General features: G+C 44.2%; 1 protein-coding gene across 2 annotated transcripts in view; it reads left to right on the top strand.

Annotated features, from left to right (window-relative positions):
* Positions 1-19044, top strand: part of Iars1 (isoleucyl-tRNA synthetase 1) — a 49276-nt gene that overhangs the window by 10795 nt on the left and 19437 nt on the right. For both annotated transcript variants that reach the window (XM_052727524.1, XM_052727525.1), the window contains exons 8-21: positions 1563-1650; positions 2205-2265; positions 2964-3059; positions 4263-4385; positions 4991-5082; positions 6052-6150; positions 7019-7145; positions 8138-8211; positions 9322-9516; positions 10689-10775; positions 13375-13458; positions 14247-14391; positions 16294-16414; positions 17884-17975. In XM_052727524.1, the coding sequence (XP_052583484.1) occupies positions 1563-1650; positions 2205-2265; positions 2964-3059; positions 4263-4385; positions 4991-5082; positions 6052-6150; positions 7019-7145; positions 8138-8211; positions 9322-9516; positions 10689-10775; positions 13375-13458; positions 14247-14391; positions 16294-16414; positions 17884-17975 (1484 nt within the window). The remainder of the gene's footprint in view (positions 1-1562; positions 1651-2204; positions 2266-2963; positions 3060-4262; positions 4386-4990; positions 5083-6051; positions 6151-7018; positions 7146-8137; positions 8212-9321; positions 9517-10688; positions 10776-13374; positions 13459-14246; positions 14392-16293; positions 16415-17883; positions 17976-19044) is intronic.

The raw sequence follows: 19044 nt of genomic DNA, 5'->3' as shown, positions 1-19044 counted from the left end.
ATCTGGGTTTGGTGGCACGTGCCCCAAATCCTCATACTTGGGATGCTGGAGAATAAAGAGTTTGAGACCAGCCTTGGTTACCTGAGACCTTGTCTCACAAAAGAAAAAAATAAAAAGAATTGAGAGCAGTGAAAACAGGTGCTTGTTCAGATACTGTTATACCTGTGTTTGTGCCAACACTTCGTAGTAGACAAGGCATAGAAGCTGCCTGTGTAGGTGCATGGCGAACATTATCCAGCCTTAAAATGTGTGTGTGTGTGTGTGTGTGTGTGTGTGTGTGTGTGTGTGTGTGCGTGCGTGCGTGCGTGCGCGCGCGCGCCAAGTCTATTTCGTTTCTTCCTGAACCCTGGAGATGCCTGTTGGGAATAGCTGTTGCCCATATGGGATCCTGGCTCTGGAGTCTATAGCTGCTTCTCTAAGGGGGTTATGCCATCGTGGCTAGTTTCCTATGTAACCCATGAGTGTGAGCCTGGCACATTAGGGCCTTTCTGATAGATGTTTCAAATATAACTCGTGTGTGTGCATGACACACACAGACACTCCACTTGTGTACTTATATATTTTAACTCATTCTTGTCATATTTTATATAAAGTGTGGACTTAGCATATAATAACGTTTCTATGATTAATTACATCAGTGGAAACAGTTTTTGAATGAGTTACAAAGGTCCTTAAAAGAGATTCATGGAAATATATGACATGTGCTCTAGTAGGTTATAGTATATCACACTTTATAGTGGGAGTTTAAATATCCGTGAGCTTTTGATTGATTTGTTAGAAACGGTTTGGGGTGCCTCCATAGAAAAATTCAGTGGTGCTGTATGAAGGAATCAGGCAGAGGCTGAGAACTGGCTAAGTGGAGAGAGGGTGGGAAGAGTTGTCTGTGTTCTGCTGTACATGATGATAGTCACAGTATGTTAAGTTCACACATGCTGGAAGAGCACCTGAGTATCAGCTTATGGTTGTTCAAAGATGAAGAGAACCTAACGTGTCTCACACACACTGGTTGTGATGCGTAAAAAAATCATCTGGGTGACTAGACACAGCAGTGAAACTATCTGAAGGGGTGAGTTTACAGGAATGTGGCTTTGTGAGCTACTTGAGTTGTTAATGTTAAGATTTGGGTGGAGGGTGCTTGTGTTGAGGCAGGGTCTCACTGTTTAGACCTTGTTGGTCTGGAACTCACTATGTGGACCAGGCTGGAATGGAACTCAGATCCACTTACAAGGTGCTGGGATTAAAAGGATGTGCCTCCAGGCCTGGCTTAATGTTAGGATTTTTCTAACATTCACATATATTGCCTTTAAAAGGAGAAAATAAGGATTAATTTCCCAAGGTGGCCTTGGATGCAGTTGATAGTGGCCACCTCCCCTGCCGCCTTTGATGTCTTTGGCACATCTGGGCTAGCAGTGCTCCCTAGCTTTGCAGTGTCCTCTGAGTCCAGGGCACACAGTAGATGCAGGTGACAGGAGCTTCTTGGCGCAAGAAACACGTCTGGTGTGTGTCTTCATAGTCAGCTCGTCTGAATGTCACTAAGGGCCTCTTTTCCTTCATTGTTATAGATGTTGCCAGGGGAAAACTGTTCATTTTAATGGAAGCCAGATTATCGGCCCTTTATAAGCTGGAGAGTGACTATGAGATCCTTGAAAGGTGAGTGTTCATATAGTCAGGTGTGTGTGTGTGTCTGTCTTTAGTTTTAAAAGAGATAAGTCTTTGTCATCCTAAAGCTGAATTGTTTAAGTTGCGTTTTAGGTACCAAATATGTTTAAGTCACACATTTCTGCATTTGTGACAATGGCTGCAAGTCTCAGGCGATGGTGACTTGGTCTAGATTCGGCTTCCTTGCTTTTATTTATTTTTTAATTTCTTTTATTTTGTGTGCATATTATATGTGGGAGGGTGTGCACATGTGTGCCATAGGTAAGCATCACATGTCCTCCTCAGTCACTGTCTTCGTTAGTTTTGAGATGGGCTCTCTCTGAACTTGGGCTCCCAATTTAAGTTAAGTTTGCAAGTCCCATGGATGCCCCTGTTTCCTCCTCTCCAGCTCTGGAGTTCTAGGCACACACCACCATTCCCAACTTTCTACACGTGTTTCAGGGATCCAAACTCTAGTTCTCATGCTTGAGCAGGATGCATTTTACTTACTGAACCGTCTCCCTGGCTTTTTTGCTTTGATTTACGGATTTATCTTCTTTTTTAAGATTTCCCGGAATCTCTCTCAAAGGCAAGAAATACAAGCCCCTGTTTGACTACTTTATTAAGGCAAGTTCAGAACTGTTATGCTGTGGCTCTCTTCGTTCATTTCCTTGATAATAGGACTGAGGTGATGAGTGTGATTCACATGGCCTCTTTATTAATACTGTTCTCGTGTGTCTGAGTCCAAAACTCTGCTTTCGTATTAGAAAATTGCTTTCTCTTTGAATTAATTAGTATTCTATTACTGACCGGCCTGCTAGTCACATCTCTAGACTGGCCTTTTCCTTACCCATCTGTGCCTTTGCTGTAAGTTTGTCCCCTGTTTTCAATACCCTTTGCTTTTCTGTCATTGTATTACTGAGTTCAGTTCACTTTCACGTCTCTGCCTCTGTGTACGTGTGTGCGCGTGTGTGTGTGTGCGTGTGTGTGTGTGTGTATGTGTGTGTATGCATGTGGGTTTAAGTGTGTATAGGTGTGCATACATATGCATACATGCATACATACATGGAGGTCAGAGGTTGATGCTGTATCTCTTTTTGATTGCTCTCCACTTTAATTACTGAGGCAAGGTCTCCTGTGGAACCTGAAGCTTGCCGGTCAGCCAGTCTGGCTAGCCAAGCTTGTCCCAGGAACTCCTGTCTCCACTTCTCTGCATTTGTCTTCATAATCTGAATTATTTTGTCTCTTCTATTCACATGTTCGCTAGTTAATTTCAGGCCATTCTCTTGTGTTCCGTCTAAGGCTTTGCAACCTTTCTCTTCCAGTGTAAAGATAGTGGGGCCTTCACGGTGCTTGTTGACCACTACGTGAAGGACGAAGAAGGCACGGGAGTCGTGCACCAGGCCCCTTACTTTGGTGCTGTGAGTAGCATTATCTTGCAGCTGTGTTTATGAGAAGTAAATGTCAGTGGCCACTTTGCCTGGGATGCTGAGTCACGAGTCTCATTAAGCTTGTCCTTCTTGCCAAGACCAATGGAGTCGGCTTTTTTTCTGGGCTCATTGCCTCCAAAGATGGCATAGAAACTTGGCATTTGCAATTTCCATTCCTCTTGTTGGTTTCTGGAAGCAGGTCAAACCTTGAGCTATTGTAAATTCTAATAGAGCTGCTGCTTTTCTGCTAGCTTTCTTGCTGAGGTTAAATGCCTAATGTAGTAAAGTGCTCAGCATCTGTCACATGGAGTGTTAATGAGTAACACTTTGGATCCACTTCTGAAGCATCATGATGTAACCTAGGAAAGCTGTGCCACCTGAAGCCTCTTTACTGAGTGATGGGGAATACTTGAGATCAGTACTGTCCTCCTTCAGAGTCTCTTGATAGGATGCAAAGCTATATATGTACATCAGGCATTGTGCCTTCCATCTAGATGGGCTGTCATTTTTCAAATATGCATGTATATTATTATAAATAAAATTTAACTTAGTGGAGGATTTTTGTTTTATTTTTTTGTTTGTTTAGTTTTGGGGTTTTGTTTTGTTTTTGGTTATTTTTTGTTGTTGTTTTTGTTTGTTTGCTTTTTGAGATAGGGTTTCTCTACCCTGCCTGTCCTGAAACTCACTCTGTAGACCAGGCTGGCCTCGAGCTCACAGAGATCTGCTTGCCTCTGCCTCCCAAGTGCTGGAATTGAAGCCTTGCACCAACATCGCCTGGCTTAGTTTTGTTTTTTTTGAGAAATGGTCCCACTATGTAGCCTTTATTCTTGACTGGCTATGTAGACTAGGCTATCCTTGAATTCGGAGACCCACCTGCCTCTGCCTCCTGAATGATGGGATTAAAGTTGTGCACCACTGACCAGGCTATGATTTAGTTTTAAAATGTTTGTATGTGGCGTCTCTAATTGTTGGGATGATTGAGCTAGATAATCTAACCCCTGTCTAGCTGTGAGGCCTAGATTCTGTAGGTGGTCCTTAAGCCACCTCTAGTTAGAAGCAGAAGTTTACTAGATGCTATAAGATAGTACTGAAAAATTACCTTACAAGTCTATGAACTCAAGGTTTTCTCTTTCCGCACACATGTACTTAGACACCTTTATCCCCGGCGGCCCCTCCCTCTTCTTGTTTTCTCAGGATGACTATCGGGTCTGTATGGACTTCAACATTATTCAGAAAGACTCAGCCCCTGTTTGCCCTGTGGATGCTTCAGGCTGCTTCACAGAAGAAGTGACACATTTTGTGGGACAGTATGTGAAGGTCTGTGGTTTGTGTTACATGGAAGGGTGTTGGGCCCATCATACTTATTTCAGTTTGTTTTTCAGTAAGGAAATTTATTCAGCTAATTAGTCTTCATTGTTTACAGTTTTGTTAGAATTAATGTAGACGTTTTAAAATTTAAAGCACTTAAGCTCAGCTCTCAGGAGCCCCATTCAGAGGGCCTACCGTGTTTCGATGAGGAAGCACGTTACAGTTTCGTCAGTCGGGGTTGGGAGAACCGCACTGTAGTTTGTCGTGGAGCAGCCTGTTATACTCAGGTCATCGTTTCCGTTTGTAAACTTCACTGCCTGAAAAGTTATAGTTATATTTTTAAATTAAGTAGCTAAAACGGAGCCGAGTAGTTTCCTGAGTTTTGTTTTTAATGTGGTGTTGAGGGTGAAGCCAAGGGCTCATGCACTCTGGGTAAGCTTTCTACCCTCTAGGTGTATTTCCAGCCCCTTGAACAGATATCTCCCAATGACACCAATTATTTGTCCCTTTTATTCATTATGCAATATCAGATCTTAGTGATATCTTTATACTGTTATAAGTTGTTATTAAGTGTGCTGGGGTGCTCTGATGACTGCGTTTTACTTTTGTAACAGGATGCTGACAAACATATCATTAGGATGCTGAAGGAGCGGGACCGACTGCTTGTGGCCAGCACCTTCACTCACAGCTACCCTTTCTGCTGGAGGTGAGAGGAAGCTGACCGTTGTCGCCGAGCGTCACAGCTGTGGGGACACTCGTGTTGCTTGTGCCTGGGTAGTTTGCCCCATGATGTCCTTTAGAACTGCTGTTTAGAAGCATTTTAGGAGAGAAATTGTGTGGGGGAAATAGACATATATACATATCTGTCTTGTGTTGTGATCACTTGTTTTTTAAGATTACAAACATTTCTGAAATTTTATGATGGAATTTGTTTAGTTAACCAGGTTTTAGTGTAAGAACATCCTATAAACATTCAGATGAAAGTGTAGTGTTCGGTGCCCTGTATTTTGTCCTCACGTTTTCTCCCTTGCCCCTCTTCTATCAGAAGAACCATTTTCTAAGGTTTTAAAAACAGAAAAAAAAAAGTGTGTGTGTGTATGTGTATATATGTGCACGTGTGTGTGCGTGTGCACATGCACTCTCAGAAGCCAGAACAGTGTGTCAGGACTCCTTAAGCTGACGTTACAGGCTGTCGTGAGCGGTGGGTGCTGGGATCTAAATTTGGGTCCTCTGCAGGAGCAGCAGGCGCTCCTTAACTGCTGAGTCATCTCTCCGGCCCCTAATTTTGCTTGACTTTTTACGTTTATCTTTCTTGGTTTCATTTGAAAGGACATGACGAAGCTTAGACATCTGTGTGTGTGTGTTTGTTTTTCAATTGATTTGTTTTATGTGTGTGTGCATGCCTGTGTGGAGGTCAGAACAATATGTAGAGGTTGGTTCTCTCCATCGACCATGTTGGTTGGAGATCGAACTCAGGTCATCTGGCTTGACAGCATGTCCCTTTACCTTCTGAGCTGTCTTGCTGGTCCAGACATGTGTAATGTAAAATAGAAGTGAATGTCAGCAGAAGGCTGAGCAGGTGGCAGTGATGCTAATTAGAATAAAGTCAGTCTTGGGCTTGGTGCCTGTGTGTCTGTCTGACCGGTGGCGGCGGCATCTGTGTTCTGGTCCCCAGGTCAGACACTCCCCTCATTTACAAGTCTGTACCCAGCTGGTTTGTGCGCGTGGAGCACATGGTGGACCAGCTACTGAAGAACAATGACCTGTGTTACTGGTGAGCATGAGATGTGTTCCTTCTTGGGTCCTTTGCACGTAGTGAGTCTGGTTCATACTCCTCAGAATTAACTAGCCATCTCCGATTGTTGTAATTTGTAACTGTCTTTATTCTCTGGGTAAGGGACACGGAAGCATGTACAGTTGAAGTAATACCTGCTTACGACAGAAGATGTAAGAACTCCGTTTTCTTTGTAAAACCCAGGTGTCCCCTGCCTGTAATTTTGAGAATGAACTGACTTTGGGGAAAACAGCTCAGTCAGATATGGCGGCACACACCTTTGATTCCAGTACTTGGGAAGCAGAGACAGGCAGACCTCTGAGTTCAAGACTAGCCTGCCCTACATAGTGAGTTCCAGGACAACCTGGGCTACACGGTGAGACCGTGTCTCAGAAACAAATGAACAAACAATCCTGTACTCAAACTATTAACTTCAATAATTTTCATTATAAAGACTAATGTGTACCTGCCAAAACCATTTATTTATACTTAAGCAATTTAGGTGCTTGTGTTTCTGATAAGGGTTTTACAAAGAAAAGTGTTTTCTTACATCTTCTATCATAAGCAGGCATTACATCAACTGTATATGATGTATGTGGTATCTTCAGCACTTGGCTTTACATAAACTTTGTCCTCCCCAGTTGCTCTTCCCAGAAAGTGCCAGCCCACCTCATGAATAAGCAAATAGGCAAAAAAAAACAAAAACCTTCTCAAACATGTGCTAATGCCACCTGTTCAGAGGACATGCTGGTCGGGAGCTTAGTTTAGTGTTTTCACAAAGCGCCCCACAGGCTTGTGTCAGTGTGGTTTATCATTTCTCACCTTCTGTTGTTCCTGCATGGCTGATGATGTAATCTGTCTGCGGAAGGGTCCCAGAGTTTGTACGAGAAAAGAGGTTTGGAAATTGGCTGAAGGAGGCACGCGACTGGGCAATTTCCAGAAACAGATACTGGGGCACCCCCATCCCACTGTGGGTCAGTGAAGACTTCGAGGAGGTGAGGCTGGGCAGATGGCTTTGGTTGAGTGTTGCTGAAGTTCTTTGTTATGTTATGTGGGTATGGTGTTAAAAAATGTGGAATCTTACAGTCTTTCTTAATGATGGTTTAAGATAATCTGTTTACGGGTTTAATTTTTATTTAAGTGCAGCTTTAAATTTTTATTCTGTAAAATGGGGAAAAAATAGTAATTTTTTTTTTCAGTGAAATCCACACATTAGATGGTGGGTGGGTGTTGTTTTGATTTCCTCCATCCCCTGCTACAACATTAAGTTATAGAACTAATTTCAAGTTAAACTGACCTGTTGGGTGTGATGAACGCCTTCAATCTCAGCACTCAGGGAGCAGAGGCAGGTGAATCTGCCAGTCTCTGGCCAGCCTGGTCTCCATAGAAAGTTCTAGGTGAGCCAGAGGGACATACTGATACTCTGCCTCATAAAAAAAGAAAGGAAGGAAGGAAGAAAGAAAGCTAGAAAGCAAGCTAAACTGCACTTATTAATAATGCAAAGGGGAAACCTGGTGAAGAAGAAACATCCCAAACATTGCACACCTAATTTTATTTTTATATACTCCAAGCACAGTAATTTAGTTCTAACCTTGACTTGGAAAGATAACAGATTAAAGAGCCAGATCCAGGTACAAGGAAGAAAGTAAGATGCCTTATGCTAATAGTCTAATTGTTTTAGGCAGACATCTGATTATGATAAATCCCCGAGAAATACCTGTTGAGGTGGTGGCTGTGGTGCTGTGGGGGCCTGTGCTGCAGACCCAAAGAAGAGGAGTGACAGGAACAAAGTCAGACTGGCTTCTTTGGAGCTGACAGTCTTGCCTGAGAGAGGAGCCCTGTTGTGATAGCTGCCCTTACCCCAAAGTGCTCTGTTAACACAGTTGTAAAGAAAATCAGGCCTTTAAAACTGATCCGAATGCTGCCTAAATGACCTCAGCACAGTCTCCTTGCCTCTAAGGGGCTCCTTTTATTTTTGCTTTGACAGGTAGTTTGCATTGGATCTGTGGCAGAGCTTGAAGAATTGTCAGGAACAAAAATCTCAGATCTCCACAGAGAGAGGTCAGTTCCCAAACACTGACTCACTGCCATGTTGTCGTCCTGGTAAGACCGGGAGTTACAGATCTGCACCGGGAAGGCACTGCTCTGTCATGTTGGTTTGTGTTCATACATCCTTCCTCCTTGATGAAATGTCAGATAACTTTGGTACATGACCTTTCAGATTGAGAGCTCCCGGTTCTCAGCCTGTGGAGACAACTGCCCTTTATTTTGAGACAAGATATCACAATATTGTAACCCTTGCTGTCCTAGAACTAGATCTCACTATGTAGGTCATGCTGGCCTTGATCTCACAGAGAGCCACCTGCCTCTGCCTCCTGCCCGAGTGCTGGGATTGAAGATATGCACCACACCAGGCCACGTTTTTTTTTTTTGTTTTTTGTTTTTTATTTTTTATATTTTATGTACATCACTTATCTACTAGACGTGTGTGTTCTGAAAAGTGCATCATTAGACAAATTTATCATTGAACGAATACTCTGGAGTGAGCTGGCACAAACCTAGATGGTACAGATAGGTTCATCACTCTGGCCTGTTAATATAGTCATGATATTTATATGTGAAATGGAAGTGGGTGTTGGCAGTATAACATGGCATACGGTTTTACAGTGGGAGTAAGTATACACCCAGTACTTAAAGTAGAAGCCAGACAAGACTGCTGTAATCAGCACTCAAGTGGTAGAGGCAGATACATCAGAGTTCAGAGCCATTCACAGCTACATAGCAAGTTCAAGGCCAGCCTGGGCAATGAGGGTCTGTGTCAAAACTAGAAAAAAAAATCGTAAATGCCTTAAACTGATTGCATAGTTGTTTGTGGTCCCCATTAACTGCAGTGAGCCGTGCATACTCTCATGTGCTGTATCTTCTTGCTGTGCAATAGTTTTGTTTGCTTCCCATCATCACAAAGCGTTATGCCACACCATCACCTGTACCATGTCACTAATTAAAAAAAAAAAAAAATTCAGCTCTGTTACCCTTATAGGACCACCACTGCACATGTAGTCCCTTGTTTACCAAAATATTGTTGCGTACAGTCTTGTCAAACTGGCATTTCAACTGCAAGTTCTTCGGTACTTGACAATGAGTAGAGGTGGCAACTTTTCTGTTTGTCAGCATTGACCACCTGACCATCCCATCCCGCTGTGGGAAAGGACCATTGCGGCGCGTCTCTGAGGTGTTTGACTGTTGGTTCGAGAGTGGAAGTATGCCCTATGCCCAAGTTCACTATCCATTTGAGAGCAAACGAGAGTTTGAGGACGCTTTTCCTGCAGACTTCATTGCCGAAGGCATCGATCAAACCAGAGGATGGTATGCCCCTTCTTTCTTTGGATATTTCTGTTGGTGTACTTTACCAAAAATGTGTTTATTAAGTGCCCATATGCATCTGCCTGGTGCTGATGTGGTAACAAGACAGGCTGTTCTGCCCTCTGCTCTTCCTGCCTCACATGGACACCAAGTAGGAATCTTAGCTACCATAAAGCTATGTCATTACAATTTTTGTTATTCCACACTGTGGAATATATCTATATATTAAATTGAAACAAAATCTTTTACTCAGACATTTAAGTGATATTTACAGTGACAATAGGCTGGATGCTAGAAATTGGAAGGTAGTTGGAAATGTGTTAAGTCCAGCCTATGCATTAACATTCTGGAAAAATCTAGGCATGTGGGGGATTTTGGAATTAGTTTCATTTAGCCAGTGCCCTGTTTGAAACAGTGCTGTCATGCTCAGTAGGAGATCATTTACCTTCTTCTCACGGGTGGGCTCTGTGGCCCGTGTGCTGCCTTAGTGCGTTCATTGTTCATGGTGCCGCAGGGCTGTGTCTAAAGAACTGCTGTGATTTTTCTAATAGATCTTAATGACCTGCAATGAATGGGTTGTTGTCAGACTCCTGCCGTGGGGTTATGTCTAAAGAACTGCTGGGGTCTCTGCTAGACCTTAATGACCTGCGATGGGCTTTCTCAGGCTCCAGGGACTCTACTAGAGGCTCTTCCAGGAACAGATTTCTGGGGTTTTGTTCTTGTCTATTTTTTTTTCTTTAAATACCTGTGTATGTGTGTACTCACTTCTTGAGTGTGGTTTTGTGCATGTAAGTGCAGTGCCAAGGCCAGAAGCAGGCATCTGATTTTCTGGAAAAAGAATTGTAGGCTGCTGTGAACTATGAAATATGAGTGCTGCGTACAGAACTCTCGGTCCTCTGAAAGAGCAGTCTGAGCTTTATATGATTATCAAGATGTATAATATAGGGCTGGCCCAGTGAGCAAATGCGCTTACCACCAAGTCGGATATCCTTGCAGAATCCACAAGTTGTCTTACTGCCACATGCCCCATAAGTAAACAATAAACAAATTAAATTAAAGAAGTATAATCAATCAAAACTATAAGTTCAGTCTAGTGAATAAATATACATTTTCCTGTGCTTAGATTCCTTTTCTACTTTTAATGAATTATTCTGGTTTGTTTGTGTGTTTTCCAGGTTTTACACCCTGCTAGTGCTAGCCACAGCCCTCTTTGGACAACCACCTTTCAAGAATGTGATTGTGAATGGACTCATCTTGGCAAGGCAGGTGCACCGTTCTTGGTAGTGATGCATACTCTATTCTTTATTCTATCCTGGAAATTTGTCTGCAAAGCAACCATGTTCTGATCGGACCCCACTACTGTTTCTCTTTGAGTGGAGGAATTTAGCACCACCAACTTCTAGTGCCCCTTTCCTTCTAGTCTCAAACTTGGTTTTGGTGTTTTTGTTTGTTTGTTTGTTTTATTTTTTGTTTTTTGTTTTATTTTCCTTTGAGTCAGGGTCTCACTATGCAGCCCTGGCTGGCTTGGAACTTAATTAATCCTGTAGGCAAGGCCAGTCTTGAACTCGGAGAGATCCGCTTGTCTCTGATTCATGCCTACTTATCTCAAACTTCTTACTCTCTCTAGATTTTTTTTTCCCTTGAAGCAGAGTTGTCTCAGGTTTAACCTCCTCCTGCCATAGCCTCTCAAGTGCTGAGATTGTGGGTGTGTGCTATGGTCCCATGACCTGCCTCTGTTCCTGTATGGGGTCTTCTGCAATGCAGAGGAACAATCCGTGTGAGGCAAATAGGAAATCTAGCTCAACAAGGTTCAGCCAGTGTTGATTCAGACTTTCAGAGTCTGACACTGGGCAGTTTATTTTGAAGTACAGTATAACTTTGGAAAAAAGCTTCCTAGTAACAATTATCTCAATCCCATGTGCACAATAAAGCCTAAGGCGTGACTACATCAAAATTCTTTTGCAAAGTACATGTGACCTCTACTATAAAGATTGATTCTATAGCTTAAGAGCCTACGAGAGGGTCTGGTGTGGTCTCTCAGCCATACACACAGCCTAGAGGTTACCAACCTATAAAGTATATGTGATGTCTCCCCTTGACTGAGAAACAAAGCTAAGGATAAAGGTCTAGGGAGGGAGAGTCTGGGATAAACAAAATAGTCTAGGGATCTGGGTGTGGCCTGGCCCTGCAGATAGCACAGATCACCAGGCTGTTAACTGCATCCACTCCAGCCCTCTGGGATAAACAAAATAGTCTAGGGATCTGGGTGTGGCCTGGCCCTGCAGATAGCACAGATCACCAGGCTGTTAACTGCATCCACTCCAGCCCTCTGGGTGGAAAACAGGTATGCATACCAGTTCCCTTGCAGAGACAAGCCTGTGTGCTTGACATTCCTGGTTTCTCTAGTGCTTATCTGTGAGCGCAAAGACCTCTTCCTCTCTACTCTCCTATTTATTGACGGTCTTGTTCTGTCTTCTCTGCTTAGTTCCACGTGTCTTAAGTAGGAAGACTATATTGTGGACCAGGCCTCCTGGAGTCAGAGCAAGGCATGACACCCAGATTATGTTAGTAGTAACAGTGTTTCTAGTGATGTCACTAGCAATGGAGTTACATTTACTTAGCTTAGTAATGTGTAAGGTACTTCAGCATTTATGTCTCACTTAATCTGTGTTTCACTCCTGGTGTGGATTTTTCTTTTTCTCTTTGTAATACATGACCATGCATATACAGTACCACGCATAACACATTACTCCTCAGAGTGATATGACATACTGCCCTTTGGTAATGGAGGGACAGAGAAAATACCTTGCTGAAGATACACAGCAAAAAATGAGTTGTAAATTCCCATTCTGAACATAGACATCAAGCTCCATAAATTCTGCTTTCTTTTTTTTTTTTTTCAATTATTTGTTGGTACTGAGATTCCCACATGCTCTACCTCTGACCTGCACCCCTATTCCTGCCTTTTAGTGGTTTTCTTGGCTGATGAGATGGCTCAGCATGCAAAGCACTTCTGTGCAAGCCTGATGCCCTAAGGTCATTCCCCAGAACCAATGGTAAAGTAGAAGAATGCCAACTTATCACAGTTGCCCTCTGACCTCCACATGTGCACCGCGGCACACACACATCTCCGTATACTACTTTCTCACATGTGTGGGTTCCTGTATTCACCAGCACAGCTATGACATTAAATGGCTTCACCACCATAGGATCTTGTTGCTACCCTTACCTCTCCATCCCTGTTCCCAATTTCTCTGGAATCAATAAATGCTGAGACATTTTTCTGCTCCAATCTACCTTGAAGCTTCCCTAAGGATTTATTGTGGTATTAAAAAAGACATTCCATGGCTCCGAGGGCAAAGGCACCTTCTGTGCAAACTTGACTTGACTCGGATCCCTGGAACCCATGTAAGGATGGAAGGAGAAAGCCGACTCCATAATGGTGTCTGATCTCTGCCTGAGTGCCATGACCCATGCCTCACACATATACAGCAAGCATATATACATACACAGTAACAAAAAATACATTTAATATAAAAGAAGAAAAGCTGGGTAGTGGTGATACATGCTTTTAATCCCAGCACTTGGGAGCAGATGCAGGTGAACCTCTGAGTGTGAGGCTAGTCTGGCCTACAGAGTTCCAGAACAACCAGGGCTACACAGAGAAACCCTGTCTCAAAAAGAAAGAAGAAAAAAACCCCTAAAAATAGAAACAAAGACCCTGTGCCATTGTGACTTAGACTAGCGTACATCTCAGTTACCACTTTCCATTTGCATTTGTGTGCTTGCGTACGGTCTACATCCATAGATAAACCAGCTAGATTTACTTATTTGATTGGTGTCTACTTTCTGTTTTACAAGTGATGGCCAAAAAATGAGCAAACGGAAAAAGAACTACCCAGATCCGGTTTCCATCATCGATAAGTATGGTGCCGATGCCCTCAGGTAGGAAGCAGTCTTCTGCTCCTGTGTATCTCCTGCCCTGTAGTCACCGTTCTCAGGTGTTGGGTCTCTATATGGGGAGTTACATTTTTATAGTTCTTGATATATTCTTTCAAACCTAGAAGTCTTGGAGTAGAAACTGTCCTGGATACCCTGACTACCCAGGTGGTGCAGGTTTTCTCTAAGTACCATCTTGTTGCTATTAGAATGATCTCATGGGGGGAGGGGGTCTTGCATTTACAAAGCTGTGTAAGATGTATTTATACCAGAACAAATAAATTAACCTCTAAGAGGTTCTAGAGAACTTTAGCTACTGCTTGAGACAGTCATGCTCCTGAAATCTATCGTGTTTAGGTGGCAGAGGCCTAGCGAGCTTGTTCAATATCTCCATGTCGTAGGTGACACCCACCCCCAGACCCATGCTGTGCACCTTCAGACAGTTCCCCGAGGCCTGGAAACAGAGAGAGGCTAGCCTTCTACTCATTCAGCTGTCAGGCTTCTGTTTGACCCGTTGTCCATTTGTGGTGGGCCATTCTCCACAGTGAGGGTTGTCCTCCGGAGTGTAGCAGTGCCCCTGGTGAACCGGGGTGCACCTGCAGTGGGGGTGCGAGTGTGTGAGCACTGCTCCTCTTCAGTAGGAAAGTAGAGTTGAGCTGACCTTCTTAGTCCTTAGGAGAAAGACTTCTGTGATCGTTAGAGGAACTAGAATGCTTGCTTTCTCACTGTTAAAGTAGTAATACTTGGTTTACCGTCTATGTCACTTTTCTTTGTAAATGTTCTGCTTCTTCCAGGTTGTATCTGATCAATTCCCCTGTAGTGAGAGCAGAAAACCTCCGCTTTAAGGAGGAAGGTGTGCGGGATGTCATCAAGGATGTGCTGCTCCCATGGTACAATGCGTACCGATTCTTCATCCAGAATGTCTTTAGGCTTCACAAGGTATGGATCACATTGGGCTGTGTGTACTGAGCTATGAGGTGGGACTCTGGGACCTCGTGGCCGCTTTCTTTTCTTTTCTGCTGTTGTTAGATGACTCAGAGCCACGAGGAAGCCTTACATGATGATGCAAGAGGTGTCTGGTCCTCTGTTGGACATGGCCTCCTCTGTATAAAGAGGTGGGTCATAGTTTAGTCAGCCAGTTCTTTGTTGAGATTTCATGTTGAGTGAGGTTCCCTTCTGTTCCTGGAACTGGTGGGATGTGGAATTAGAGATAGTATAAGAGTCAGCTACTGATAGAGTTGCCTGATGAAGACCCTGCCCCTTGAGAGTGTGGTCAGGGAAGACCTGTAAGGGGAAGCCTTGGGCTCAGACTTAGAGTGACAGCAGCTCAGAATGGGTTGCTAGGATTAAGAATAGTAGTTGGGCCATGTGGAGGTGGCGGTACACACCTTCAATCCCAGCACTTGGGGCAAAGGCAGGCGGATCTCTGAGTTTGAGGGCAGCCTGGTCTCCCGGGTGAGTTCCACGACAGCCTGGACTACACAGAGAAACCCTGTCTCTGAAAAAATAGTGAGGATGTATGTGAACCTGTGCTTCAGATTGCTCTGCTCATCCTCTGCTCTTGGGCCGCCATCCTGAGTAGCCCTTTGTCTGCAGCCATGAGAAGCCCTTTGTCTGCAGCCACCTCTTCTGACCCCAGCCTGACTGCAGTCAGTGCCCAGCATCTTTATCACTGGAATGTGGTTCTATATTGTGTGCATGTTATGGTGGAGCTCCTGTTGTGCTCAGTTTCTCATTCCAGGACCTAACAACAGAACTGCTGGTAACTTAGTGCTCAGTGGGTACAATGTGACCCTTGAGTAGCCTGAGTAGCCCAGAAGCTAGCAAGTAGGACAGTGGTCATTCACCTACTTCTGCTGCCTCTGGATTCAACTTAGCTCTTCTACTGAAAACAAACAGAAGTAGTATTCACGAAGGACTTCCAGAGTGCACTTCCCCCTGGAAATTTGGAAGAGCAAGCATCTTCCCTAGGCAGCCAGCATCCCTCTCTTGGTAATTTGGCTAACTCTTCTGCACATGGTGCCATGCTCTGCAGACCTCTGTTGGTGTGGAACTCGCCCGCCCACAGAGAGGCCCATCTGTACATAGCAAGGCTGCACCCACTGTGAGGTGCTCAAACCCAGGCGAATAGTCTTCACCACTGCTCTGCCAACAAGCTGCTGCCTGAGAAGCGCAGCTTGCGGTGAGTTCAGTTTGCAGAGCAGGAGCAGGTGAGATGCCTTCAGGATCAGGGAGGGCTCTTTCTTGCAAAGCAAAAAGGAGATATGAAGGGTTCCGGGTTCCTGGCACTTGTTTCATTGAGTAAAGGATCATCCGGTTCTTGAAGGAAGGATTTACAGTCTCCTTCTGTAGGTTTTCGGTAGCTCAACCCTAAGTTCTCTAGTTCTTACTTAAAATCGAGATTCATTGAGGATTTGATGGTGCCCATCCTGGATATTACTGAATGTCAGATTTTGGCTTGCTAGCAGGGTCTGGGATTATTTTGTATTTTTATTACTTCCTTTCATTTTACTGAAGGAAAGCATTTGGTAGGCCTAGAGAAATGGCCCAGAGGGTAAGAAAGAGTACTTTTTGTTTTTCCAGAGGACTGGAATTTGGTTTCCAGCACCATATTATGTGACTCACGTCCACCTATAACTCCAGCTCCAGGAGATCCAATGCCTTCTTCCAATGTCTATGGACACAAGCACATAGGTGGTACATAGGCTCACGTGCGTGCACGACGTGCTTGTGTGTGCGACACACAGACACACACACACAAATAAGACATTAAAGTTATTTTTCTCTGGCATTAATTCCCACTTTGTGCATGTGACCATCTCTCTGGATGTCTGTCTGTAGGAAGATGGCGTGGAATTCCTTTACAATGAGCACACAGTCAGAGAAAGCCCTAATATCACCGACCGGTGGATTCTGTCCTTCATGCAGTCTCTTATTGGGTTTTTTGAGACCGAAATGGCAGGTGAGTCTTCGTATGCTGTCTTCCCAGGGATGAGGACTGTTTACTCTCTTTATAATTTTTCTTCTGGTATTTTTAACTGTTTTCCCTTATTAACATGGAGGACATTTTGGGAGATAACACAGATAATTTTTTTCAATAACCCTGAAGTATAGGTTTGATAAGGCCCATTAGTTGTAGAAAGGAGTTTATTTCAGGGCTCTGGGGAGTTTTGTCTGAGGAGTGCAGTACAGACTTGTTCTTGTGCAGAGGATCATCCAAGAACCATACCATCTGTAAGTGGAGTTTTCCCGTCCTAGGATCCACTTCCAAATTACCATGCAGAGGCTTATATTGTTTTTTGGTTTTTTTTCTGAGATAGGGTTTCTCTGTGTACCTTTGGAACCTGTCCTGGAACTCACTCTGTAGACCAGGCTGGCCTTGAACTCACAGAGATCTGCCTGCCTCTGCCTCCCAAGTGCTGGGATTAAAGGCGTGTGCCAACCACCACCTAGTGGCTTATATTAATTGTAAATGCTTGGCCAATAGCTCAGGCATATTACTAACTAGCTCTTACATTTTAAGTTAGCCCATATTTCTTATTTACCCTCGGTCATGTGGCAGTACCTTTATTAGCATGGCACATTCATCTCCTCCCTCTGCATCTGGCTGGCGACTCCTGACTCCACCCTTCTTCCCATCATCCTTAGTTTGGTCGCCCCACCCATATTTTCTACCTGACTACTGGCCAATCAGTGTTTTATTAAACCAATTCGAGTGACAAGTCTTACAGTATACAAGAGGATTGTTTCACAGCAGCCATCTTTCAACACTAGCTGCCATGACTTCCCATGAAACTGAGTCTGGAGGTTGTGCACCTAGGACAGAACCCAGTTTGCATAGGAACTAGATAGAGCAGTGTTTGCATGATGAGAGTCATGCACAGGAAGCTAGTCACCCTTGGAGGACACCTCCTGGCCCAGACTAGGTCCTAGCTTTGTTCCCCTGCCCCCTGCATACCCACAATGTCCCTATCAAGAAGACCTTTAAGGAACATGTCTACAGGGTGGTAGTGGCATCCTGTGGGCGTTGCCAGGCATGTGCTGTGCCTCTCAGCATCTAAGGCAAGCTTCTACTACATTCTAGTTAGGTAGGAAGCAGCACAGTGGTGTGGAGCTGGGTTCTGATGGTGCTGTCCGACCATCTGTGCACACCACGCTACATAGTATCGTAGAATAGGGTTCAGTTTTTCTCACCTATGTGGGTTTGCTTGTAGCTCACTGTCATTGTGTGTGTGTGTGTGTGTGTGTGTGTGTGTGTGTGTGTGTGTGTGTTCCCAAACACCTATGCTGCTGTGTCATATGTTCTTGATATATGAGACATCTGATTGGTCAGTTCCGATTCTCACTGTTCCCTTAAGGAGGGGAGCACCTTGGATTGGAGGTGCCACTCAAGGCCTGGCCCAGGATGCCTGACTGATACCTTGCTTTTAGCTTACAGACTATATACTGTGGTGCCTCGCCTGGTCAAGTTTGTAGATATTCTGACCAATTGGTATGTCCGAATGAACAGGAGAAGATTAAAGGTAAGCACTGGTGGGAACAAAATGCCTGAAGTTTCAGGGTCAAAGAAAAATAAGTGGTGACACACGCCTTTGACCCCAGCACTTGGAGGCAGAGGCAGACAGATCTCTGTAAGTTTGAGGCCAGCCTGGTCTACAGAATGAGTTTCAGGACAGCTGGGACTGTTACACAGAGAAACCCTATCTCAAAAAAACAAACAAAAAATAAAAAAAAAAAAAGGACTATAAGCGAGGTCCAAGAGAAACAGCATTGTCAATGCTCTATTCCAAAGATGTCTTCTGTTTATGGTACAGTAGCTGTACCCTAGTGATTACAGTCGGCAGGATGGGACTTAGGAATTCTAAAGTCATCCTGCATATTCTCATAACACACTGAGGACAAGTCATTAGGGGTGAAGTGTCCACGCCAGTGCAGGACTAAACTGAGCAGACCTCTTAGAATTATGCAAATAACTGTCAAGTATGGCTATAGTCCTTAAAGGAAACTTTTCTGGGAGATGTGACAAATAACTCTTCTCCCTAGTTAGTGTACCAGTGACAGCCAAAGAATTGCCTCCATCCAAGTCTCATTGTGTGAACTAGTGAGTTTATTGCGGTTCCTTATAGGAGGGTGGATGAGGGGTTATAGGATCATGGATGACTCAAATGCAGCTGTATCAGCAACACAAAGCTGCCCACCATGGTGACAACTCTTGTGGGCAGCATTCTGCAGCTCCCTACACAGCTTGGAGGCAGTTTGGCTGGGCCAGCAGTCCCTGCAGCAATTGTTTCTGCTTACAAAACCTTGGGAAGGGGACTCCTGGGAGTGAGGGGCTTGCTTTACTTCTGTGCTTTTTAGCCTCATTCCTGGAGGGAATGCTCCAGTTTGGAGGAAATAGTTACACAACAGGGGCACCTCTTTGTGTAACCTCTTTGTGTCTCTCCACCCAGAGAGACAGTGACCAAGTGTTTGCTGGAGACAGAATTATTCTTAGCTGTTGGGGTTTGAGGATGAGCACAGCATGGACATACTGGCTTGTGTAGAATTTATAGTGAGATAAGTCAGTGACAACTTCCTCACTGCAGGCAGTTT

This window comes from Peromyscus californicus, unplaced genomic scaffold, assembly GCF_007827085.1.
Source record: "Peromyscus californicus insignis strain IS unplaced genomic scaffold, ASM782708v3 Scaffold_8__1_contigs__length_139910024, whole genome shotgun sequence".
In the NCBI taxonomy this organism is placed as follows: Eukaryota; Metazoa; Chordata; class Mammalia; order Rodentia; family Cricetidae; genus Peromyscus; species Peromyscus californicus.
This window is presented reverse-complemented; position numbering and strand designations above follow the sequence as displayed.